General features: G+C 62.6%; 1 protein-coding gene across 4 annotated transcripts in view; it reads left to right on the top strand.

Annotated features, from left to right (window-relative positions):
• LRP1 (LDL receptor related protein 1) overlaps positions 1-24,775 on the top strand; it is a 171,684-nt gene that overhangs the window by 79,191 nt on the left and 67,718 nt on the right. For all 4 annotated transcript variants that reach the window (XM_089774574.1, XM_089774576.1, XM_089774577.1 and 1 more), the window contains exons 7-13: positions 11,866-12,028; positions 16,445-16,667; positions 17,642-17,831; positions 19,222-19,365; positions 21,000-21,236; positions 21,991-22,171; positions 24,059-24,281. In XM_089774574.1, coding sequence (XP_089630700.1) covers positions 11,866-12,028; positions 16,445-16,667; positions 17,642-17,831; positions 19,222-19,365; positions 21,000-21,236; positions 21,991-22,171; positions 24,059-24,281 — 1,361 coding nt within the window. The remainder of the gene's footprint in view (positions 1-11,865; positions 12,029-16,444; positions 16,668-17,641; positions 17,832-19,221; positions 19,366-20,999; positions 21,237-21,990; positions 22,172-24,058; positions 24,282-24,775) is intronic.

Here is a 24,775-nt window from a genome sequence, read left to right on the forward strand (position 1 = left end):
CCCTGTTTTGAATTCCCTCCTCATAGAGGAGAGAAACAAGGCTTGGATGCGCTCCCATCTCCCAGGGCGGGCAGTGCCTCTGCCCAGTTTTCTCGCGGCGCGCAGGGGGGGAGCGGCCCCCAAGCCGGCCGTGAAAAGAGACCGAATTGTGAACGCCACGAGAATCGTGACACTGTGCGCGTGGCAGGTAGGCCCTTTCCGGCCGGCATTTCCACCAGTGCAAGGAGCTGGACGAGAGGCGAGCGTTTCTTTTGGGGGGGAAAACCCCTCCGCTCGAGGCGGAAAGCGTCTGGAGGACGCCCCGGGGGTTAATTACCTTTCCCGCCTTAACGTTTGTGCCTTTAGTGCCCGTGTGGAATGTTCCTGGCGTCTCTTTCCGCCTCGCTGGGCCTTGTCTGCTCGATTACAGAGCACTCGGAAAGCTGTTCCCCGTGACTCCTATTGGCAGCCATCGGGATTTTTAAAACGGCTCCCCCCTCCCTGTCCCTCGTGGCCCGGGGTTCGGGAGGCAGAAATCGCAGGTCTCCCGTGGCCGGCCATTCGTGGCTCGACACCCAAATCCCACCGCAGCGGCCTGAGAAGAAACCTGCATTTCTCTCCGTGGTCGGCACGCCAGCGCCTTGCCCCGAATCTTCCCCCTTCCCCCCGTCTTTGTGAGCAGCCCTAATCCGGCCGTGGCGCTCTGAACGGGATGGAGCTGGCTGACGGCGAGGCCCGTACGCTGCGGCAGCTAGAGCACGGTTCGTTTAGTCCGGCTCGGGGGCCGGCCTGGCTGCCCTCTGAAGGACCCTTCTAGCCTCGCGTTTCTGTGAGCCTCTGAGGGGCAGCCCGCCTGCAGTTTGTCTCCCGCACGCCCCGTTAGCATTCTTTTTAATTAAGGAAATGTGTCCCCTGGGGGCCGTGTTTATCCATCGCGTGTTTTGCCGCGACAGAGCATGTCTTGTTCTCCGTGGGGAGGGCGCAGGGGGCGGGAGAGAGAGAAATTCCTTCAGATTATGGTATTAGGTGCGTGTATCCAAGGAACCATTCCTTAAAAAATCAAAAAAATAGGAAGCCGATGTATTTGAGAGCGCCCGGGGACTGCATTCCTGAGCCGCTTTCGCTCCCCTTTCGGGGGCGTTTTTGAACCGAAACATTTGCGCTCGGGTCTGGCTTCCAAGTTTTCATTCCCTAGAAACCGCTTGGCGAGGGCTTAGGTTTGCGATGGCTGCGTTTGACCCTGCGGCGTGTGGCTGCTACAAAGCAGCTCTGGGCGTCTCCTTCCACCCCCTCACCCAGCTCCGTTAGTTTCTGATGGGGTTGTGGGGGGGTCGAAGGACCGGTGCGGATTGTCAGCTCCCCTCTGCTCGCTCTTGGCAGGCCGGGGCAGTTGGGTGCTTTTCTCCTCCTTGCTGGCCTCTGCTCAGCAGCCGCCTGCCTGGATGGACGGAGCTGGGGTCTCACCCCGGCGCGAGGGCCTCCTCCTGCCATGGTGCTGGAGCGGGGCGGGGGAGAAGCCAAACTCATTTCAGCCCATGCCGGAGAGGTTCACCTGGGTGAAAAACGCCCATTTTCCATTAAAAAAATCCCTCTTTTTTGCATGGAAGGGGGACTCCCTCGTGTGAGAAGTGCCCCAGCAGTGGGCTTAGAACCCCAAAGTCTCTCCCCGGGGAAGGGCTGGTGTGCACCCGAGGTGTAACTAATCCAGTTCAGGTCAGGCCCAAAGAGACCGTCCCATCCTCTCTTCCCCACCCCTGTATAATCCAGGCTAGAGGCTTTCTCCTGGGTTTCGTCTGGGAGCCAGTGACTCCGGTTCAGCCGGCACAGGGACTAGTTGAGCTCGGTCGAGAAGCCAGACCAGTTTCAGAACGGCTCCGGTTTCGGGGCCCGGAGCTAGAGTCACCCTTTCTGCTGCGGAGAAGCCGGCAGCGTTGGGCCCTCAGACAAGGCGCTTGGGTGGGCTGTCGGCGGCAGAGAATGGCTAACATAGAACAGCCCACAACCCAACTACCATAGCGTCCACCCAGCCTCCAGCTCCATCTCGCCACTGGCCCCTGCCCCCCGGCTCCATCCCGCCTCCCCGGGGCCAGGGCTCTGACAGCAGCTCCTTCCCCGAGCCAGGCCCGGCTCTGAACAGCCGCAGAGGTGCTCCGGAGCAGGCGCTTCCAACTTTTTTCCCTCGGCGCCCCGCTGAAGAAAATGGAGGATGCCGCGACCCGCCAGAATGTGGCTAGAATGTGGGGTGAGGCTGAGGAGGAGAGCTGTGGGAGGGGGCTCTGGCTGTGGGAGTGGGGCAGGAAGGGCTCCCCTCCAGCGGACCCTGGGCAGGACTAAGGCAGCTTCCTGCCCATCCAGAAGCAGGTTCCTCACCGGTGGGAGTGCGGAGTTAGTGCTCAGGGCAGGAGCCGTGTATGGAGCCCTGTGCCCTTCCGGCAACACCTAGGAGCCGGTCCTGCTGCTGGCCACTTCTGGGGCGCAGCCTGCGGTGCCTGGATGGGCAGGGAGCTCACTGCTCACCTGATCCCCCTGCAGCACCGAGCCCCAGCACCTGACATCTCCCCACCCAGTCCCGGGTGGCGCCCCGTCGTTTGAAACCCCCTGCCTGAGTCCCGATGCCCATCTCGCTCAACGCCCTTCCTGCCCCCCTGCCCTCAAGCTCGCCTTCCCGCTGACTGAATATCGGGGTGTGCCCCCGGCCTCTAGGCATGCTAGCCTCTGCGAACGGACTTCCCTCCCCGGCGGGCACCCTGGGGCGTGTCCCCTGCCTCAGGGCTGTGAATCCCACAGACCCTGCTACAGCCGTTCCAGAGCGATGTGGAAATCCGTTGCTTGCCTGTTAGGAGAGGAGACTCACTTCCTTTCTAGTCCAGACCGTGATTAATCCAAGGCTGCGGCGCATCTGGCTGTCGTGTTCTCTTAAACCGCTGGCCGGCCCCTGCCGGGAGCTAGAGGAGTTTCTTTTCCCTGACGTTCCCCCCCCAAGTTCGTGTTCCTGGAGATCGGGGTCCTGGTGCCTTAGGCGCTTTCCAATGCAGAACAGAAAGGCAGCCTCTGCTCCAGAGAGTTTAGACCAAGACACACGAAGGGTGGAGGAAGGAAGTGCTACTGGTCCCCATTTTACAGGAGGAAAAACGGAAGCAGAAAGACATGAAGTGATCAGCCTAGGGTTACCCAAGGTGACCTGGTTGGGACTAAAAAGTTCTGACACTTGGGTGCTTGCTTGCAAGATGCCCTCTCTCGGAGACTTCGCATTCTTACCCCCAAACTGTTGTACACTGTGAAACAGCTGCCCTGGCCCACCCCAGAGGGGGCTGCATTTCAGAGGGAGTTACGACGGGAGCTTGGCAGAGGCTGACTATAAAACGCTTTGTGGTCTGTTGAGAAGAAGAGAGGCTGGTTGATGTAATGGAGATTACTGTTTCTTTCTCTCTACTCTGAAATCTGTGGCGCTGAAAAATATCTGGCTAACGGCAGGGGTTTGCTCTCATCAGGGATGTATTGAAGGAGAGGCAGTACGGCCTAGTGGTCTGGGACTCCGGGAACTTGCATTCTGTTCCTAGCCTGCTGGCACTTTTGGGGAAGCCCTGAAAAAGCGGGTGGAAGGGAAGAGCTTTGAGATCGGTGGCTGCAAAGTGCTAGGTCAGGGCTCAGCGCGATCCTGCAAAGGTTCACGTCCCCCAGCGTGCGGCTGAATGGGAGCCGCAAGCTGAAGTTACCAAGGTTTCCTGGATCGCAGGGCAATGCACTCAAGAGACTGCAGCTCTTCTGAGGAAGAGACTTTTGAAACCATTGTTTGGGCAGCATTATTTTAACAGACTCCAAACTTGGAAATCAGCTGCCAGGCTGCTTGCATTGAGCAATTTGTTCTCTTGCACAATATGATGGGTTTGTTGTTTTTTTCTGTTTCCCCCCCTTCCCCCTCCAAAAAAACAAAAAAAAAATTGCAACATCCCCATGGTACATCTGAGTTATGGAAAGTGCTAGTCATGGACACGCGTTTGTGCATTGTAAGCAGCTCTTTCAACACAACTTTGGTGAGTTCAGAGATCAGCTGCATTTGCTTCTAGGAATAGCCTTGAATTTTGCCAGCTCCCTTTCCTTCCGTGCCATGAGTTAGTTTAAAAAAACAAGAAACCGAACCGCCGGCGCTCTGACGAAGCATTCTTTGGAACTGGGATGTGCGTGTTGAAATGTGTTTGGTGTGACCCAAAATAACCGAGCCAGGTGAGGGAGTTGAATCTGCGTCTTTTGGCCAAAGCTGGGGAAATTTACCAGTTGGTAATTAGCCCCCATCTTGTGGTAGAACCTGAGAGCAAAGGGTGGGCTTGGAAAATGGGATTCGCTTCCTGTTTCTGCGAGATGCTCATAGACTCATAGACTTTAAGGTCAGAAGGGACCATTATGATCATCTAGTCTGACCCCCTGCACAGTGCAGGCCACAGAATCTCACCCACCCAGTCCTGGAATAATCCTCTCACCTATATCTCAGATATTGAAGTCCTCAAATGATGGGTTTGAAGAACCCAAGATGCAGAGAATTCTCCAGCAAGTGATCCGTGCCCCATGCTACAGAGGAAGGCGAAAAACCTTTGCTCCCCTCCGGCAAACAGGCAGTCCCCCTCCTGGTTCAATTGCAAGCTCTTCGGAGCGAGGCCTGCCTGCAACACCTGGGAGAACTGAGTGAGGTTCTGGGTTCTAGCTACGGTGACCAATGTTCCCTCTAATCTTCTCCATCCACGTGTGGAATAATTTTGTATGTGCGCCGAGACATGGGTGAATGTGCACCACTCGTAGAAAACCTATCTGTGAGTGCTCTGCTAAGCAGCTGGGTGGCCTTTGGATCTCTCCTGAGAGACTGCACGAGGGAATGCTGAGTGGGAGCATCATACATTTGGTGTTCTTGAACCCAGGCCCTCATCCTGAGGCGTTCGGGGGGAGCCTTTTGTATGCTCCCCCCAGCCAGATGTACCATGGGCACCGCCCTTCTCCATCAAACGAAAGATGCCTGAGACAAGCCTGTTCCTTTGAGCGCCCAGGGGACTGGCTTTCTGGCCTGTTCCTTCCTTGCCTTGCAGATGCGAAGGGAGGGTGACCCTAGGATTCTGTGTGCAGGGATCAGGAGACAGTGGAGGGCAGCATGCCAGGTTAGCTCAGGGACGAGTGGGGGCCGATTCATGCGGGGCAATGGCTCCAGCTACTTGGCAAATTCTGTACCAGTCCGGCTGCTCTGCGGTTACCCCAGCCTCAAGCCACTGGGGTCTCGGTGACTTGTGGAAGAATTAGCAGGTTGAAAAGTCCCGGGAAGGGGGTGGGGGGCAGGACTGTATGGACATGGCTTGATTTGGAAAGGTCTATTGATTTTCCAGGTAGCATTAAAAAAGAAAAGAACCTGGACTTTGTCTGCTACATCTATCCAGCCAAGGTTGTGTTTATTTGTAGGGCCTCTGCGTTGATTACGTTTGTTTATTTAGGGCGGCAAGTTATTAACTAGCCCAGTTTCCACAGTTTCATAGAATCATAGAAACATAGAATAATAGGACTGGAAGGGACCTCAAGAGGTCATCGAGTCCAGCCCCCTGCCCTCAAGGCAGGTTTCGAGGGCACCGATGCTTTAAAAAAAAAAAGGAAGCCTATTAGTAATAACGAGTGCTCCCTCGCTCGGTAGTGGTGCTTTCTAAGCAGCAGGTCTCAAAGCACGGTATGGGGTGGCGGATTGAGATGCTTCCATGATCCTGGTTTACACCGAGGGAAACTGAGGCCCAAAGGGGTGGAGTGGTGTGCCCAGGATCATGCTTCGGGTCACCGGCAGAGCTGGGAAGAGAGCCTGGCTTCCCAGAACCCTTCTAGCTATAAGAGCGGTGTCCTCTAGGCCACAGAGCACTCCCCGCCAGCACCGTGTCAGGAAGGCTCCTGCGTCCAGGGGTGGCTGGAGACATGGCGCTTTGGGCCTGTCATGGCAGGATGGGGGGGGGGGCGCCTTGCGGCCTAGCGCATACGTGGGAGAGAGGAGGGTGTGTTAAGCAAACTCTGCGCTCCCTGTATTCTTGGGCCATTCAGATCCTGCTTCCCCCAGGGCTGCTCTTGCTTTCCCAGGAGCCATAGGGAGCAGAGGGTCCCAGAAACCCCCCCAGAGCAGTGTGCTCCGGCTGAACCCTGACATCCACTCCACGTACGGCCAGGGGAGGCCACTGGGCTGGAGGGGTTGGCGCTGGCCTCAGGGTTTCCAAATTCTCCACACTGGGGCCTCGCTGCTGCTGACAGACCTGGCGGAGCTGAAGAGAAGGGTTGGAAAACCAGCATTTTGTGTCTTTTTCCCCAAAGGCGCGAGGGGTGAATGCGGTTGCGGGGCGGGGGGAGGAAGGGGGGCTCCCTCTACACTAACATTAGGGGTTAAAAATAGACCTGGCTAAATTAGCTCCCCAGGAAAGCCCCTCCTGGGAAATCTCGATTTAGCTGAGGCGACAAGAAAGAGCGGGAAGTAAAAATAAGAAGGCACCAAATCCGGATTCCTGCAATGTGGGGGGGAGGGCAGCAAAGGAGCCGTTTGAAAAACAAAAGCCGTAGAGGACGTGTAATGCTTTCCAGCTGCAAAAATACAGCCCGAGAGCTGCTGGATGAGCTGCGTCGCCTCAGCTTCTCCCAGCCGCGAAGGCTGAGAACGCGCAGGAATTCCTACCGGAGGCACGGCCCCAGAGAGACCGGGGCAGCGGCTGCCGCTTCTGTCCCGAGTTGCATTTGAGATCAGACTCACTGGCCTTTGCAGGGTGCGAGTCCCCGTTGCTTTTAGAGATTCCTGGAGGGGCTAGAGATGCCCCAGCTAGCCCCGTGACGGCGCCAGGAGCTGTATATGCCCAGAGCGAGAGAGATTTGCTGGCAGCCTTACTCAGTGATGGGCAGCCTGGGCTAGCAAGTGGGCCACAGAAGCGGCCTCTGTCTCAGGGTCTGTCTACACGACAGAGTTTGTTTGGAAAACCAGCCGTTTTTCCAACAAAATGTCACTGACGTCCACAGTGCAATCGCGTTCTTCCAAGAGTAAATGGGAAGGGCAGAGGGGTTTTTCCTGCGTTGGTTGGTAATCCTCCTTCTACGAGGAAGAAGCCTTTTTCCGAAAGCTCTTTTGGGAAAAGGCGTGCGTGGACGGGGAAGAGAATTCTTTTGGAAGAAGAGGAAAGAGGAAAAAGCACAGGTGCCCTGGTGGCCGCTCCGTCCATAGCAATCGCAGCTTACGTGCGCGAGAGCGTCCGTTCAGCTTTTGCAGTGTGGATGCTCTCTTTCGGAAAACGTTTTTTCGGAAGATCTCTTCCGCAAAACGGTTCTTCCGAAAGAAGCCTGCAGTCTAGAGGTAGCCTCAGTGGGCGGTGAGATTGCCGTAAGCAAGACGGTCTCCCGGGGCAGGGCGGTTGTGCTGGCGGCGCTGGAATTCGCGGGAGGTGCTGACGGAACCGTAGCAGTGCTGGGATTGCAGGCAGAGGGAGCGCCCGGCTCCCGGTCAGTGCGGGCAGCCTACCCGCACCTCACCTCACCTCCCGTGCCCTGGCTTTGCGGCACGTTGCACCGGTGGGAAAAACCCTACCTGGAGGGAAAGCAGCAGAGTCTGGCGGCCCCGTATATGGGCAGCGGTGGACAAAATATCTCAGGCTGCGCACGCAGCGCCGCATACAGCCCCCGGGCCACTCGTCACTGGTCTAACTAGACAAGGGCTGGGAGATCATCAGAGGGGAACACAGAGGGGAGCACAGGTTCCATCCTACATCTCTGCGCGTGCCCCCCCAGCTGGGCGGGTGGGTCTCTCCTCCCTTCCTTTGGGGGCCGGGCGGGCGGGAGAACTGACCGCCTGGGTCAGGCAGCAGCAGATGCGGGAGGAATGCGGCGAGGGGCCGGCGGGGTCGCAGCTGACGAGGGAGAGGAGCAGGCCAGGGTCAAATGAGATGACTCAGCAGAGCAGAGATTGTAAAAGCCCAGTATGTCTGCCTCCCTGTACCACGAGAGCCAGCCACGCCAGCTGTTAGCAGAGGAGTGCCCCGGGGTGGCTAAGTGTGCCCCCCCCCCCCGGGCATCCCCTCCTGGCACGGCAGTACGGGGCCGCGCCCGGCTTTAGCCATGTGGCATTTTGTTGGCCGGGGCAGGAGGCTGCTGAAGCCAGTGGCGTGACGGCGGCCGGGGTCTGGCCTGATGCGCCAGGTTGTGTTTCCTGCCAGCCCCGCGGCCACAGAGAGGTTTCTTGGGTGCAAGGGCAGCGTCCTGGGGCCCTGCGGCGCGGTGGCCGGCATCTGGCTGGGATCAGGGCCCCGATGGGCTGGGCGCTGCACAGACACGCCGGGTGAGACAGCCCTCCCCCGGGAGACAGACCCCTGCTGACACCCCTCTCCCTTGTCCAGCCACCCGCAGCTTGGGGCTTTTCTCAGTCTCTACCCGCTCGACACCAGTGGCACCCACGGATAACTGCCGAGCCCCCTGTCCGGCCCAGCCCGCGTCGCCGGGAGCGCTGTCCACTTGGCCCCGGGCGCCTGCTGTGAGTGGGGGCGGGTGGCAGCCCGGTGGGGCCGAGAGCCCTTCTGTGAATACGCTGCAGGCTGCAAAGGGGGAAAAACCGATGACGGTGCCATTGCGTGTTGTCTGGTCAACACCTGACCATTGGTTGTGACCTGTCTGTCCGCCTGTCCATATTCTTCTGTCAATCTGTCTGTCCATCCATATACCTGTCCGTCTGTCTGTGTGTCTATCCATCCATCTATCCATATACATACCTTCTATCTATATATACCCCAATATACCCACTCTATCTATCTATCCATCCCCACATACCCCATCTATCTATCTATCTATCTATCTATCTATCTATCTATCTATCTATCTATCTATCTATCTATCTATCTATCTATCTATCTATCCCCATCCACCCCCTCTATCTATCTATCTATCTATCTATCTATCTATCTATCTATCTATCTATCTATCTATCTATCTATCCCCATCCACCCCCTCTATCTATCTATCTATCTATCTATCTATCTATCTATCTATCTATCTATCTATCTATCTATCTATCTATCCCCACACACCCCATCTATCTATCTATCTATCTATCTATCTATCTATCTATCTATCTATCTATCTATCTATCTATCCCCACATACCCCATCTATCTATCTATCTATCTATCTATCTATCTATCTATCTATCTATCTATCTATCTATCTATCTATCTATCTATCTATCTATCCCCATCCACCCCATCTATCTATCTATCTAACACCCTCCCGCCGTCCCTCTCTTCTTCTCTCTCTCGGCACCCTCTCTTATCTGTCAATCTAAGCATCACCCCGTTTGTCCCTGGGTTTCAGCCACGGCTGTTTCGATCTGGCATGTTCCCCTCTTTGTTTCTATGGGCGCCCCAGCCTCTCTGGTGAAGGCCGGCTCCTGCGTGGCCCTCCGGCTGGCTGGGGTCCAGACCTACCCAGAGGCCAGGGTGAGAGAGACTGCTCTGTCTCAGTGTGAGCGCGGTGGGACCGGATTGCTGCCCAAGGCAGCTGTTTCACTGGCAGAGTTTGCCCTTTGCAGGCCGGGCCGGCTTTCTCCTCCGCCGGCCTGCCTGGCCTTATCTGGGAGACTCGCGAGAGCGTCCGCTCAGCCGCCGCGCCTGGGGCTGGAGAGGAAGTGGTCTGACGCCGGCAGACTGATTTGTGTCCGCCTTGGTGCTGCCTTTGAGCCTGGCATGCAAACCTTGCTACCGGCCACCAGACGTATTCCCAGGGCCTCCCCCTCCTTCCTCGCGGCGGGCTGTGCTAACCGCCCCGGGCGGGATTCGGTTTGGGTTGCAGAGCCCCGGGAGGACTGATGGATTCGGCCCGCGCTGGGCCCATCTCTGGCTTCCGTGTCTACATGTGGCTTGTGCATCCGTCTGGGGTGTCGAGCGAGGCTCGCAGGCTTCCCTCCGTGCTGCTGGGAGTCGAGCTAAGCGACTCCTCACCTCGGACGGGGCTAGTGCCGAGAGAACAAAACCAGGGTCCCGAAGGTCGAAGGGGCAGAGAGCCGCGGGGAGTCCCCTTGCAGTCTCAAGGGACGAGAGGGAGGAAGGGGCTGGTATCCAGGACTCCTGGGGTCTTTCTGCTCTCCCCCCTCCCGGAGAAAGGCTCAACCCCCCTCCTCCCCGAAGTTGCCACATTCATTCCCTTCCCTTGCTCAGGACACTTGGGTTTTCTATCACCCTCCCAGAGGGGAGCGGAGTCTAGTGGTTGGAGCCCGGAGGAGCCGGGCCGCCTGGCCTTGGTTTGTGTTCCCAGCTTTGGGATGGGAGCGGGGTCTAGCGGTTAGATCAGCGAGGGGCTGGGAATCGGCCCTTCAGAGCTGGGACTGTATCCTAGGCCCTGGATCACATTTGCCTCCTGAAAACAAAGGGCGCCGGGGCGGTGTCTGTGCCGGGACGGCCGACCGGCTGAGAGGGCAGGAATGTGGGCCCGTTGGGTTTATCCGATTTAAGGGACTTTGGTGGGTTTTAATCCGCTCCTTAAGCCCCGCGTGCCAGGTTCTGCCTCTCACCTGCGTGTCGGCTGCCCGGGCGGATTAACGCCGCCTGCTTCCCCCTGGGCTGGCTGCCGGCTGCGCTAGGCTCCCTCGCGGTGCTGTGGCCACCACGGCCCTCGCCGGGAGGGTGCTCCCCTGAGATACCCCTCTGCCTTCCGCAAGCTCCGCCGCCCCTTCCTCGCCCTTCGCTCCCCGCGGCTCCTGGCCCACAGCGGCACAGGGCCATTGCTCCCGCCTCCCCTTGGCTCTCCTGCCACCTTCTGCCTCGCCAGCCCTGCCTGTCCCTGGACCCCATTTGCAGGCCCAGCGCCCCTGAACCACAGGGCTGCAAGGACCAGCCCAGCCCCCGCCCCCCCCCCCCCCCCCCCCCGTGCGCAGGCTGGGCCCAGTCAGCCTCGCCCAGCCCAGCGTGACTTCACCACCCTTCCCTCGCAGCTACGGGGCTCTGGGCCTTGGGGCGCCTTTGGGGCGCTGGGCTCTGCCATGGAGCCGCGTCCCTCCTGACGTACGGCGGGGGTCAGAGCAGCTGCTCTTTGCTCCCCCTCCCCTCTCGCCGGCGGGGGGGGGGGTGTCGCCAGCAGGAAGCGCAGGTGTCGCCCATCGCTGGGCCACGGTTGGACACCCGGCTCCCGTAACCTTGCCGTGGCAGCTGTCGGACTCGATCCCCCCAGAGGGGCTAGGCTCAAACAGCGCTGGGGGCAGGGTGGTGTTTCCAGAGGGGCCTAGGGGGGTTAGGAACCATGGAAGTGGCGTAGAAATTCCCAGCTGGACTGTCTCGTGGGGTGGGAGCCATGGGAACGGGGGCGACCCTCACTCCTCTCTGGGCTTCCCTGGGCACCTTCCTTCTCTCGGCCGCTTCCCCTCCTCTGCCTTGTCCCCTGCCCCCTTTTCCCGCCGCGCCTGCCAGCCCTCTCCGGTTGCGGGGCGGTTTGTTAGAGCCCGGCAGATCCACCGGTGTCCGCGTCACATCCCCGGCTGCGGGTCTCCACCGCTCATTTTTGCAGCTCCAGCGGCAGCTACCCAGTGTGTGTCCGCGCAGGGCTCTGGTGTTTGTCTCTCGGGGCGGGGGGTGAGGGCGGGATGGCCTCCGTGCGCCAGTCCGTCACCGGCCTCTGCGGGGCTCGTCCAGAAGGGGGCCAGGCAGTGCCGGCCGGGGGCTGGGGGTGGGTTGCGAAGCGGCCCGTTGGGCCGTGATGTTCCACGCAGACGCCGACCTCCGAGGGCCCCGTGCCCACAGTCGGGGCCCGCCGGGGCTGTGAGGTCAGAGCTGGTTCTGCAGAACGGCTCCCGGTGAGGGTGGTTTTCTGACGCCCACCTCCCATCGCTCGCCGGCCCCCCTAACCCGCCTCTGTCCCCCTCCAGACGTGGAGCAAATGGCCATCGACTGGCTCACCGGCAACTTCTACTTCGTGGACGACATCGACGACCGGATCTTTGTCTGCAACCGGAATGGGGACACCTGCGTCACGCTGCTCGACCTGGAGCTGTACAACCCCAAGGGCATCGCGCTGGACCCAGCCATGGGGTAAGGGGGAGGGGGCCGGGCAGGAAACCCCTTGCTCAGTCGCCAGTCCCCTGCGTGTCTGCCCCTTCCCATCAGAGCAGGAGCCCCAGGCATCGTTGACTTGGCCGGTCCAGTGGCCTGCGGACGAGCCGAGTGAGTCGTCCCCAAGTGTGAGCCCCGGCAGGCGAGGGCTTGGTCTCGTGTCACAGGCCGGGGGGGAACCGGCTTGGGGGGAACAAGCGACCGGCCCCAGGGTGCTGGCGAGTCTGCGGCGAAGCCGGGAATCCAGACCTGGTCTCAGACACGGGCGGTCACCCCCGAGGCTGGGGAATAGCAGCAAACCCCAAAGTGTGTCTGTACCCAGGCTCTCAGCGACGGGGCACAGACGGGGGCTGCCGTGCCTGGTGAGTGTTAGACTCGCTGGGGCCCGGGGCAGAAAGCCAGAGTCCCGCAGCGCCAGACTGCAGCCCAACCCTGAGTCCCACCACCCGGGCAACTTGGCTTCGTGGGCCCCCCGGTGACGTGGGGCCCCAGGCATTCACCCTGCTTGCAACCGCCTCCCACCAGGTTTGCAGAAAACCATCCTGCTGCGGCCCAGCTGGATGCAAAATCCCCTTTAATCAGTGAACCGGGGGCTGCTGGTTAACCGTAACTGGCAAGGGTGGGGACTCCGGGGGGGGGGGCTCCGAAACGGGAATGACCAGAGGGGATGGGCCTTCGCCAGTCTCTGCCCTGGGGGGGCAGCTTGGGGCTGAGCGTGGATTTTGCCCCTGGCAAGGGTTAAATGCACCATCCATGAGGCTGCCCCACCTGCGCTGCTGGCATCTCAGTGTCTGCCCCCCCCGTCTCCCCCACGGCATCCAGGTGAGCCGCGCGGTGCTGCGGCTGGCCACGGGCTCCCTCCGTGTTCAGGAGCTCAGATGTGTCATGTCCCCCGTGCGGGACCAGCGCCTCTCCCGCTGCTCCGCCATCCGTCCCGTTGGAAGGGCGGTCGCGGCTCTCCGCGCGGCTGCCGGGCGGCAAGTCTGGTGACGCTGAGTCATCAGCTGGCTGGCGGCTGGTTTGGGAGCTGCCAAGAGAACGGGGGTGGGGAAGGCGTTGCCGTGGGTGGCCACGAAATGGGGCGTGAAATCCGGCCGGGTGGCATGCGAGCGAGCGTGAGTGTGAGCCCACCACGTGCCGCACAGGTGTGGGAACTCCCGCCAGGGGCATCTTGTCTCCCCGACCAACGCGCATACCGGCTGCCCAGGAGAGCCGTCCTTTCCAGCCCCGCGCAGTCCGGCCTTGCGCTGAGCAGCTGCCGCGGCAGGGCTCAGCGAATGCGAAGCAGCGAGCCTGGCCTGCGGCAGGAGACTTGTCCTCACGGAGGTGCAGGTCACCCTCCGTTTGACGGGCAAAGGCCGGGCGCTAGGAACCCAGACAGACCTTGCCTGCGGGCCGCGGTGAGTCTGGGGAAGAGGCGGGGGTGGGGGACAATCAGCCGAAGAGAAGCGCCCCCCCACGATGGAACCCCACCGTGCGACGCACAAGCAGGGGGTGCGAGGAAGGAATACCGAGGTTTGTGCTCCTCTCTTCGGCACCCCCGCCGGCATCCTGCCCCTCCGGTGCCCGCCCTTCCAGAAGAGACTCACAGCATCCTAGCACTGGAACAGGCCCCAAGAGGCCTCGAGTCCAGTCCCCGGCCCTCCCGGCACCATCGAGACCATCGCTGACAGGCGTCTGTCCAACCTGCTCTTCAATATCCAGGGAGGGAGATTCCACCAACTCCCCAGGCAATTTCTCCCAGTGTTTGGCCACCCTGCCAGGCAGGAAGTTTTTCCTAACGTCCAGCCTCAACCTCCCTTGCTGCAGTTTAAGCCCATTGCTTCTTGTTCTATCCTCAGCGGCCAAGGAGAACAATTTTTCTCCCTCCTCTTTGTGACTCCCTTTTAGAGACTTGAATGCTGGTGTCATGTCCCCTCTCGGTCTTCTCTTTTCTAAACGAAACCAGCCCAGTTCTTTCAGTCTCCCCTCGCGGCTCGTGTTCTCTAGACCCTTCAGGGGGTAGCCGAGTGAGTCTGTACAGATAAACTTCAACAACAAATGGTCTGGTCGCTTTTTATAGACTAACAAAACACTTCTTCAGATGACCGGAGTTTGGAGTTTAGGACGTGGGGGGAAGGGAAAAAAATGGAAGGAGACGGGAAACGAGGAGCAGAGGGTATGAAAATATCAAAGGGAAAATCCAGCAGGCAGAACTCCAGACCTGGCATCATTCTTGTTGCTCTTCTCTGGACAGTCTCCAATTTCTCCACCTCTTACCTGAAATGGACACAGCACTCCAACTGAGGCCTAATCCGCGCCTCCCTCCCCCGGCTGTGGCAGATCCAGGCCGGGGCTGGCTTAGGGCTTCTCCCCACGGCCGTTGGGCTGGGTTCCCTTGGCAGACGGCGGCCGCGCCCCTTCCAGGGAACGTGGCTGACGAGCTCCGTGTCGCACGGACGCTGGTCTCTCTCGTGGCAGAAGTTGGCCCAGTAAAAGACATTCCCTCTCCCGCCACGTCTCTGAACCCAGAGAGCGAGCCCGTGGGCTTTGGATCGGGCCCTCGCACACGCGGGTGATGGGTGGTGCCCTCTGCTGCTGGGCCGGGCTGGCCAGTGCTGCAGGGAGCACACGTGGGGCGCCGAGTCCCACCGGGCCCCAGGGCTGTGGCTGCCCCGTGACGGAGCAGCTTGGGGCTGGGCTGGCCGGCCTCTGCAGGCTAGTGTCTCGGCGCTCCTGGGTGCACGCGGCCGTGTCCAGGTACAGGGAACCCAGTGCGGAGGCTCTTTAGCTGTGTCTAGGTCCTGAGTTTTCCTTCCTCCTGCGAGCAGGCAAATAAACACGTGCATTTGCGGCATGGGCGTGAGAATGAGGGGACGTATGCGTGTCGGTGTGCGGGCGTGCATAGGCAGGCGTGCATGGGTGTATGTGTGGGTGTGCAGGCGTGTGCGGGCGTGCATAGGCAGGCGTGCATGGGTGTATGTGTGGGTGTGCAGGCGTGTGCGGGCGTGCATAGGCAGGCGTGCATGGGTGTATGTGTGTGGGTGTGCAGGCGTGTGTGGGCGTGCATAGGCAGGCGTGCATGGGTGTATGTGTGTGGGTGTGCAGGCGTGTGCGGGCGTGCATAGGCAGGCGTGCATGGGTGTATGTGTGTGGGTGTGCAGGCGTGTGCGGGCGTGCATAGGCAGGCGTGCATGGGTGTATGTGTGTGGGTGTGCAGGTGTGTGCGGGCGTGCATAGGCAGGCTGTGACGGCGCGTTGGGGTTCCCCCGTAATGGCACAGACAGACTCCACCGGCCAGTAGAACAGAGGGGGTTTATTGCTTCTCCAGGATGCAGCCCAGCACAGATGGAATCTGGTTACAGGGCAGACCTAGGATGCCTCAGCCCCCCTTGAGATGGGGGAGCCTGGGCCCCTAAATCCCAGCCCGTTGCCTAGGCTGCTTCCTCCATGATACCAGCCAGAAACCTCACTCCCTCACTTCCAGCCCTGCCCCCAGCCAGGGCTCCACTCCCCTTCTTCTCATCGTTCTGCTCCCTGGGAGATACTGGTCAGACGGGTTCGAAGCCCCCTTGCATAATGACTCATCCCCTGCCCTGCTGGGCTGTGCTGCAGGCAGCAGCCAGGGGAGGTCACTCACAACCCAAGCCTAGCAACCAGCAAGGTACCCACGCTACGTCACACAGGCGTGCATGGGTGAATGTGGGTGGGTGTGTAGGCGTGTGTGGGCGTGCATGCGCAGGTATGCAGGCGTGCATGGGCCTGCATGTGCTGGGGGAGCCAGTGCTGACAGGCAGGTGCGCATGGGTGTGCATATGTGGTTGTGCAGGCATGTGTGAGTGTGCATACATGGAGGCACATGCATGGGTGTGCCTGTGCTAGCATGCAGGTATGCATGGACGTAGGTGTGTGTGGGCGTGTATGCGTCGGGGGCATGCATGGGTGTGCCTGTGTTGGCAGGCAGGTGTGCATGGGCGTCTCTGTTGGTGTGCAGGTGTGCATGGGCTTGTGTGTGTGTGTGCGTGGGCGTGTATGCATCGGGGGCATTCATGGGCGTGCCTCTGTTGACAGGCAGGTGTGCATGGGCGTGCCTGTGTTGGCAGGCAGGTGTGCATGGGCGTGCGTGCCTTGGGGGCATGCGTGGGCGTGTCTGTGTTGGTGTGCAGGTGTGCATGGGCTTGTGTGCGTGGGTGTGCAGGAGTGCATGGGCCTGCATGCGCTGGGGGAGCGTGCATGGGCGTGCCTGTGTTGGCAGGCAGGTGTGCATGGGCATGCGTGCATTGGTGGCCAGGGTGTGGGAGTGGACCTGTGTGCCCTGAAGCGTGTGCACACCCAGATTCTCACTCCCCCCAGCTCTTTGCAAGACCTCCCCCACCCCCAGCCTCCGAGCACTCACGTGACCCCCTCCTCCCCCAGAAAAGTCTTCTTCACTGACTACGGGCAGATCCCCAAGGTGGAGCGCTGCGACATGGACGGGCAGAACCGCACCAAGCTGGTGGACAGCAAGATCGTCTTCCCGCACGGCATCACCTTGGACTTGGTCAGCCGGCTGGTGTACTGGGCCGACGCCTACCTGGACTACATCGAGGTGGTGGACTACGAAGGCAAGAACCGGCAGACCATCATCCAGGGCATCCTGGTGAGCGCCGCCCCGCCCGCGGCCCCCGAGCCAGCGCCCCCGGGGAGCAGAGCCCAGCCCGGTACAGCTGCGAGGGGCGGTACTGTGGGGCCGGCCAGACGCCTCATCCTGGCTCTTCCCCGCAGGCCTGGGCCAGGTGCTAGAATCTCCCGAACCAACCCGCGAGCCAGCGCTCCTGCCGGGGCCACGCCGGTTCCTAAGCCCCTTGGCTGCGGCCGCAAGGGGTCGTGTGCCGGCACTGTGGCCTCATTGGACAAGGCACTTTTTAACCCCTGGGGCAAACAGCGGGTGGGGGAGACTGGTTGAAGTCCGACGTGGCTGAGGTCGGTAGGTCGGTCAGTGTGAGGCGACATCGGCCTGCTCTCGCGCTAGGCTAGCCGTGGCGAAGGAGCATTAGAGCCACGCTGGGCTGGCTGGGTTAGTGGACGTTACCCAGCTCTTTCTGGGAGCCCCCGGCGGCTGCCCTTGTCTGTGTTCGCTGCCCAGAAGAGCTGGTGGAAAGGGGCAGGTTCAGGGAGTCTCCCAGTTGGAAGAGGAGGAATTCAAAATTGGCCAAAGATTTTCAACACAAAGGCTTCGAGAGCGGAGCGATTTCCTACAGCGAAGCAAGGGGAGGTTGGTTTAAAGGTTGAAATTGACCCGGTCGGGGAAGGGGAGCAGCGGAGATGGCTAGTTTGGGAAAAGTTCTGAGATTTGGATTTTTTTTTCATCCGGATTCCGGGTGGGAAATGTGTTGTTGAAATCTGGGATACTCGTGCGGGGCGGGAAAAGCGTGTCCCTGCCCAGCAGTGTGTGCAACCATGCGCCAGCTCCGCCAGCCTCTGCCCCCTAGTCGGGTCAGGGGTGTGTGTGTGGTTTCCCATCGCCCCCTGGAGGCTGCCCCGTGAAGCAGCACCCCGGGCACTGGGAGAGGCAGGGACCCGGGCTCTGTTCCCGGGGGTTGCTCACGCTCACCCTGGCACGGTGCTTTTCAGATCGAGCATCTCTACGGGCTGACCGTCTTCGAGAACTACCTGTACGCCACCAACTCGGACAACGCCAACGCCCAGCAGAAAACCAGTGTCATCCGGGTCAACCGCTTCAACAGCACCGAGTACCAGGTGGTCACCAGAGTGGACAAGGGCGGAGCCCTGCATATCTACCACCAGCGGCGGCAGCCCACGGGTAGGGGGCCAGGTCGTGGCCTGGGGGCGCACAGGGGAGGCTGGCGTGCGGGCACAGACCCTGTCCTCTCCGTCGGGGCACAGGAGCTTGGAAGAAATCAAGGCGCCTGGGGATGGGGCAGGACTCGTCCATTACCCCGGTGTTCGTCCAACCCCATGTCACATGTGGGGTCAGCCCTGCTGTTCCATCCAATCCTGTGTCCCGTACGGGATCAGCCCCGCTGGTCCGTCCATCCCTGTGTTCCACCCGTGCAGCTTGTGCTGTCCTGGGTTCCCAGCCGATGTCTGGGGAAGGGGCTCAGGCACCCCGGGTTCCCGTGGGCTCCCCCATTGCCCGCCCCCGGCAGCAACTCCTGCGTGTCTCATTCCCGGGGGCGGCTGGTTTAATCGGTCCTGCCCATCCGGCGCAGCTCCGTGCTCTGCTGCCTGCCTCCGGGAGCGAGAAGTGACAGCTGTCCCTAGTGGCTCTCCCGAATGGGGCCTGGGCCGGTGTGATTAATTACCGTCTCGCGGAAAGGAGAGGAGGCAGATGGAGCCAGATGAGGCTTCGTGAAATATGAATGGCGCCCTCCCCTCTGTGGCGCGCCCCTCGCCATGCCTGACGCTCGGCCGGCGCGAGAGCCTTGAGAGCCGTTGAAGGCTCCAGCGCCGGGTGGATTTTTCCCTCCTCCCTCCTTGTAGTGAATCAATTTGCAAGTTTAAAATCCTCTTAGCCTCTCCAGCCCGCTCGGCGGTTTCCAAAACACAAAACTGAGCCGTGGATCCGGGCGCTGGGAGCGCGGCGTGGCCAGAGCCAGTTCCCCTGCAATGCGGGTGACGCCTGGGCAGGTCGGGGAGCTGGACTGGCAAAAGCCGGCTTGTTAGTGTCGCAAAAGAGGCCCAGTCCCTGCGGGTACCGAGCCTGCCCCAAAGGGCTCTCCATCCCAACTGACAGGCTGGGGAGAGGAAAGAGAGAGGGCTGCCTGGTGGATGGGGCTCTGGTGGCCAGAGCTCTGCCACTGAATTCCTGGGTAACCTTGGTCAAGTCCCAGTCTCTTGCTGTGCCTCAGTTTCCCTCTCTGTAGCATAAGGAGCATGCCCCAGCATGCTGGGAGTGATCTGGCTGGGCAGCACCATAGCAGTGTTTCCCCTTGGGACCTGAGACCACAGTGGTGATGGGAGTGTCCCAGGGTTACACAGGGAGTCGGTGGCAGAGGCAAGAATTGGAGGCAGATCCCCTGAATCCCAGTCCAGCTCTGTAACCACAAGGCTGTTCTGCCTCACCCTGGGCTGCCTCCCTGGGGTGTGGTGTTGCTGGGGGCATGCAGCTGTTCCCTAGAAGTGCCTGGCGGGGCTGGGTGGATGGTGTTGCCCTGACACTCAGGCAGCGTGCTTGGCCCTTGCTGTTCCAGTGCGGAGCCACGCCTGTGAGCCGGACCAGTTCGGCAAACCCGGCAGCTGCTCCGACATCTGCCTGCTCGGGAACAGCCACAAGACCCGGACCTGCCGGTGCCGCTCTGGATTCAGCCTGGGCAGCGACGGGAAGTCGTGCAAAAGTGAGTCGAGTCCAGGCAGGGTGTTGGCGGGGGGTGAACAAGCTGCAGCTGCTCTGGGGAGGAGCCGGGGCAGGTACAGCGGCACGCACTCAGGCCCCGTTTGCACGTGCAAATCAGGCAGTTGCAGGGTCCATCGGGGACTTGCGCATTCAGGAGTAATTGCCTGTAGCCCATGCGCTTGTATGTGCGAATCAGGCATTACGTGCGCAATGGGGCACGTGTGCACGTGGAGCCCTGTCGTGCGACAGAATAGTGACAGAGCTCGGCCTTTGCTCGGGGACGCTGCAAACGCAGGCTAATCCCTCCGGGGGGGGGCGGGTTTCTGTTCGTTTTCAATCAGGACTCTGGGCGGCCTCGCTGCGTCCAACCTCGAATTTCCCTGGGGCAGCCACGGAGATCCGCTGTGCGAAGCCGCCGAGCGAAAAACACGATTATATTAGTCACTGGGTGTTGCTGAATTTCCCCCTTTCCCCGCCCTGAGCGGCGGGGCGGTCTCGCTTGACGGGCCGGAGGGGCGTGCGGGGGCTGGGTTTGTTTCCCTGCGGGTCGTTCGTCGCGAGGGCGCCGTGCGAGTCACGGGGCCAAGAGTCGCTCCGGGGGCAGGTCAGAGCCACGTCGCGGTGACGTCAGCGGCTCCAGATCAAACGGCCGCCCGGTGACCCAGCGGGGTCCGTGCGGAGGCCTCCGCTGTGTGGGAATTTTCCCAGCTTGCGCCTGCTGGGAAATCCAGACCCCTTCCCTTCCCTGGAGCGTGGCTGTTACAGAGCTCTTCCGACACCTTCCCCCACGCCCCTCCTCTCCCTGGGATCCTCCCTCGGAGCGCTGGCCCCAGCCTGTGGTGGCGGTTGTGTCTAACCGGTTCCCCGTTAATTGGGAGCTAACGAGCGGGGCGATGCAGGGCTCTGGGCCAGGCGACCGAGGGCTGGTTCCGGCCGCAAGCCAGGGCCTCGCGCTGAGAGCAGGGGCCGCTTTCAGCCATTTTGGTGGGCCGGGTGGCAAAGACCCCACCGCGCCGAGGTCTGGGGGCTGCCGTGCCCAGCCTGCCCCGGCCAGTCCAGCTGCCTCGCCCCCATCGGTCAGCGTGTTCGTAAATGGAGCCCGTCGCCGTGGCCGCGGCCAGTTCCGCGCCGAGCACTGGCCAACGTTTGGGCCTGCGACTGCCCAGCCTCGTGTCAGTTCAGAGGTCGAGCAGTTACCGGGCAGAAACGTCCCCCCTTCACGCACCTTCCCCCGCACCCCAAAGCGCCGGGCCGGCCAGCCAGAGCGCAGGCCCTCAACCTGCCCAAGATGGCGTCTCCCGGGGCAGGCCCGGAGGTTCCTTTGCCGCCCTGCCAACTGAAGTAAGAAAGCTGTAGCCGCCGATCGCCTTCCCCCTCTGAGCCGGGGGTCACGAGCCGTCTGCCCCTTCCCCGAGGGCCGGAGCCTGCCGGGCGGGCAGGGGCTGCAGGTGATCAGGGCCTGGGATTGCTGGCCTCACTCGGCCGCAGGCTCCTGGTGTGTCCGGGTGGTGAGTGGGCCAGCCGGAGCCTTGCAGGGCAAAGCCGCCGGAAGCCCAGCGCTGGGAGCTCGGCGCGTCTCGGAGCCGGCAGGCGGGAGCCACAAGGGACTGACCCCCCGCCCCCTTTGCCTTGCAGAACCGGAGCACGAGCTGTTTCTGGTGTACGGGAAGGGCCGCCCTGGCATCATCCGGGGCATGGACATGGGGGCCAAGGTGCCGGACGAGCACATGATCCCCATCGAGAACCTCATGAATCCCCGGGCCCTGGATTTCCACGCCGAGACGGGCTTCATCTACTTCGCCGACACCACCAGCTACCTGATCGGGCGCCAGAAGATCGACGGGACGGAGCGCGAGACCATCCTGAAAGACGGTGGGTGAGGTGGGGGGCTGGCTAGGACTCTGCCGGGCGGGGGGGCCAGGAGGATGGTGCCGCACCGCGCCGGGAGGTGACCCTGGCAGATCTGAGCCCGAGAGCGGCTGCTGTTCCATCCCCGGGCGTGCGCCAGTAGCTCAGGACGTGCCGGACCGGATCGGACCGGGGTCCGTCTTGTACGTCCTGCCACCCTGCAAGGGCCAGCGCCTGCTGCCGCAGAGGGAGGGAGCTGCAACCCTGCAGCTTACGGCCCAACCTGCCATTTCTTCCTGACCCCGCATTTAGCTGGGCATGGAGCATGACCATTAGGGAATCCTGCCCCCCCCCCTCCTTGGTGAACGGGCTCCTGCTAAGCAGCGGATTTCGAGTGGCTGCCACCACGTAGGTCTTGCAGCTCCTGCCCAGCTCGCTGGAGGGTGTCGCTGTGGACGCTGGCGTGCCGGCTCTCTCCCCCCCCGGCGGCCTGACACCAGGATCCCCCCAGGCCGGGCTGCCTGCCCGGGCGCTGTCGGCGGGGCCTGGATCTGCGCTCTTTCCCTTGTGCTGCGTCTGGTGGCGAACCCGCTGCTGCCCTGCCCGCTCCGTCCGTGGCCTGGGCCCCCGGCTGCTTCCTCCGGCCGCCGTGGCCTGCCCCGGTGTTTCCATGGCGATCCCGAGGGCCAGGATGCCGGTGGTGTCCACGTGGCCCCTCTGCGTTCGGCCGGCGGGCGGACGGGGGGTGGTTCTGAGCCGTGGCCTCTCTCCCGCGCAGCCATCCACAACGTGGAGGGCATCGCCGTGGACTGGATGGGGAACAACCTGTACTGGACCGACGACGGGCCCAAGAAGACCATCAGCGTGGCCCGGCTGGAGAAGGCTGCCCAGACCAGGAAGACGTTAATCGAGGGGAAGATGACGCACCCCAGAGCCATCGTGGTGGATCCTCTGAACGGGTGGGTGGCCACTAATGGCTTCGGGCAGAGTGGATCCCAGCCGGGGTCTGTGCCGTGCCTGGCACACGGGGGGCTGGATCCCAGCCGGGGTCTGTGCCGTGCCTGGCACACGGGGGGCTGGATCCCAGCCGGGGTCTGTGCTGCGCCTGGCACACGGGGGGCTGGATCCCAGCCGGGGTCTGTGCCGTGCCTGGCACACGGGGGGGGCTGGATCCCAGCCGGGGTCTGTGCTGCGCCTGGCACACGGGGGGGCTGGATCCCAGCCGGGGTCTGTGCTGCGCCTGGCACACGGGGGGCTGGATCCCAGCCAGGGTCTGTGCCGCGCCTGGCACACGGGGGGGCTGGATCCCAGCCGGGGTCTGTGCCGTGCCTGGCACACGGGGGGGGCCGGATCCCAGCCGGGGTCTGTGCCGTGCCTGGCACACGGGGGGGCCGGATCCCAGCCGGGGTCTGTGCCGTGCCTGGCACACGGGGGGGCTGGATCCCAGCCGGGGTCTCTGCCGTGCCTGGCACACGGGGGGGCTGGATCCCAGCCGGGGTCTGTGCCGTGCCTGGCACACGGGGGGGCTGGATCCCAGCCGGGGTCTGTGCTGCGCCTGGCACACGGGGGGGGCTGGATCCCAGCCGGGGTCTGTGCCGTGCCTGGCACACGGGGGGGCTGGATCCCAGCCGGGGTCTGTGCCGTGCCTGGCACACGGGGGGGCCGGATCCCAGCCGGGGTCTGTGCCGTGCCTGGCACACGGGGGGGCCGGATCCCAGCCGGGGTCTGTGCCGTGCCTGGCACACGGGGGGGGCTGGATCCCAGCCGGGGTCTGTGCCGTGCCTGGCACACGGGGGGGCCGGATCCCAGCCGGGGTCTGTGCCGTGCCTGGCACACGGGGGGGCCGGATCCCAGCCGGGGTCTGTGCCGTGCCTGGCACACGGGGGGGGCTGGATCCCAGCCGGGGTCTGTGCCGTGCCTGGCACATGGGGGGGCCGGATCCCAGCCGGGGTCTGTGCTGCGCCTGGCACACGGGGGGGCTGGATCCCAGCCGGGTCCTTGCAACTGTCTAGTGCAACTCCCGCGTGACCCAGACTAAAAACGTCCCCCCGGCAGTTCCTGCAGGGAGAGGGGAGGGGCCTTGCCAGCCGCTCCCCCCCCCCCGCGTGCTGCGGCGAGGAGGCCTCCTGGCTCACCCTACTGAGGGGTTCAGCCGGGAGGGAGGGGCGGGGGATTGCCATGTGCACACACTTGTCATGGGGAATGGGGGGGGCTCCCACAGTCACCCCCAGCAGCCTGGATGGCTGTCGCGCTTCCTCCCGTCAAAGGCGGCCCCTCCCCTCCCCTCCCCTGCGGCTGCCGTCCTCTCAGCAGGAGTCTCCCCATGTAACCCTGCTCTCGCTCCGGGCAGACCCAGCCAGAGCCCCGGCGCGGGGTCCCAGCCCTCGCTGGGTGAGCCGGGCCTGGCCAGGGGCGCGAAACGACCCGTCCGGCTCCCCGTGCCTGGGCCGTGCCCAGCACAGTTCTGCACCCGGCCGGGGGGGCCAGAGGCTGTCTGCGCTTGTTCGCGCGCGGCGGGGTGATATCTGCCCGGCATGGCCAGCCCCTAGCTGGGTGGAAACGCGGCTCCGCTCCCGGGGACCCACCGGGGCGGTACTGGGTGCCGGGCTGTAAGAATCCCTGCTTACCTGGCACAGCACCCGCAGGGCCCCAGTGCGCTGCACAGAGAGCAACAGGCGCGGCCCTCAATAGACTGAGAGTAGGAGGGGAAACTGAGGCACGGAGCGAGGCCGTGACGTGGGCCAAGCCAGTGGCAGAGCTGGGATAGGATCCAGGGCTGCTGCGTCTCGGGCCAGCGCGCCTCCCACTAGGCCCCGCTGCCTGACCCCCACTTCCCGCTGTCTCAGCTGGATGTACTGGACTGACTGGGAGGAGGACCCCAAGGACAGCAAGAGGGGCAAGATCGAGCGGGCCTGGATGGACGGCTCCAACCGCAACGTCTTCATCACCTCCAAGACGGTGCTGTGGCCCAACGGGCTGAGCCTGGACATCCCGGCCAAGCTCCTCTACTGGGTGGACGCCTTCTACGACCGCATCGAGATGATCTTTCTCAACGGCACCGAGCGCAAGGCGAGCCGACGCCCCCTCCCCGCCTCCCCCTGGGCCGGCGGATCCCCTGGCTCCTGCCGGCTCTGCCCAGCCGCTGCCTCCGGAGTCGGGTCCCCGCAGGCCGGGCTCATAGGGCTGCCGGTGGAGACCACATTTGCCGGGAGGGAGCCCAGCAGCCTTGCCATGGAGGGTTGATTCTACCCCCAGTCCTTGGGCTGGGCACTGTCCAGGCCCCCGGGCCCCCAGGTCCCCGGGCCCCTTGCCAGGGCTGGGGAGCTGGCCCAGACGGCGCAAAGGCTGGAGTTCCTGGCTCGGTTGCCCACCCCGGGGGGCCGTCGCTGAGCCTCGGGGCAAAGATGCCGAGAAGGGCTGGGGTGGGGGGATTTTCGCCTGCCTCCCATTGGGAGGGGATCCCCCCCCCCCAGGGCTTCGTCCCCCGGCTCAGAGGGGGCGCGCGCTCCATCGCCCCTCCCCGGCGCCGAGCCTGGATGCCCGCGTCCTCCCGGGGCTCCGAG

This window comes from Pelodiscus sinensis, chromosome 31 (genome assembly GCF_052426305.1).
Source record: "Pelodiscus sinensis isolate ZL-2025 chromosome 31, ASM5242630v1, whole genome shotgun sequence".
NCBI classification, from domain to species: domain Eukaryota; kingdom Metazoa; phylum Chordata; order Testudines; family Trionychidae; genus Pelodiscus; species Pelodiscus sinensis.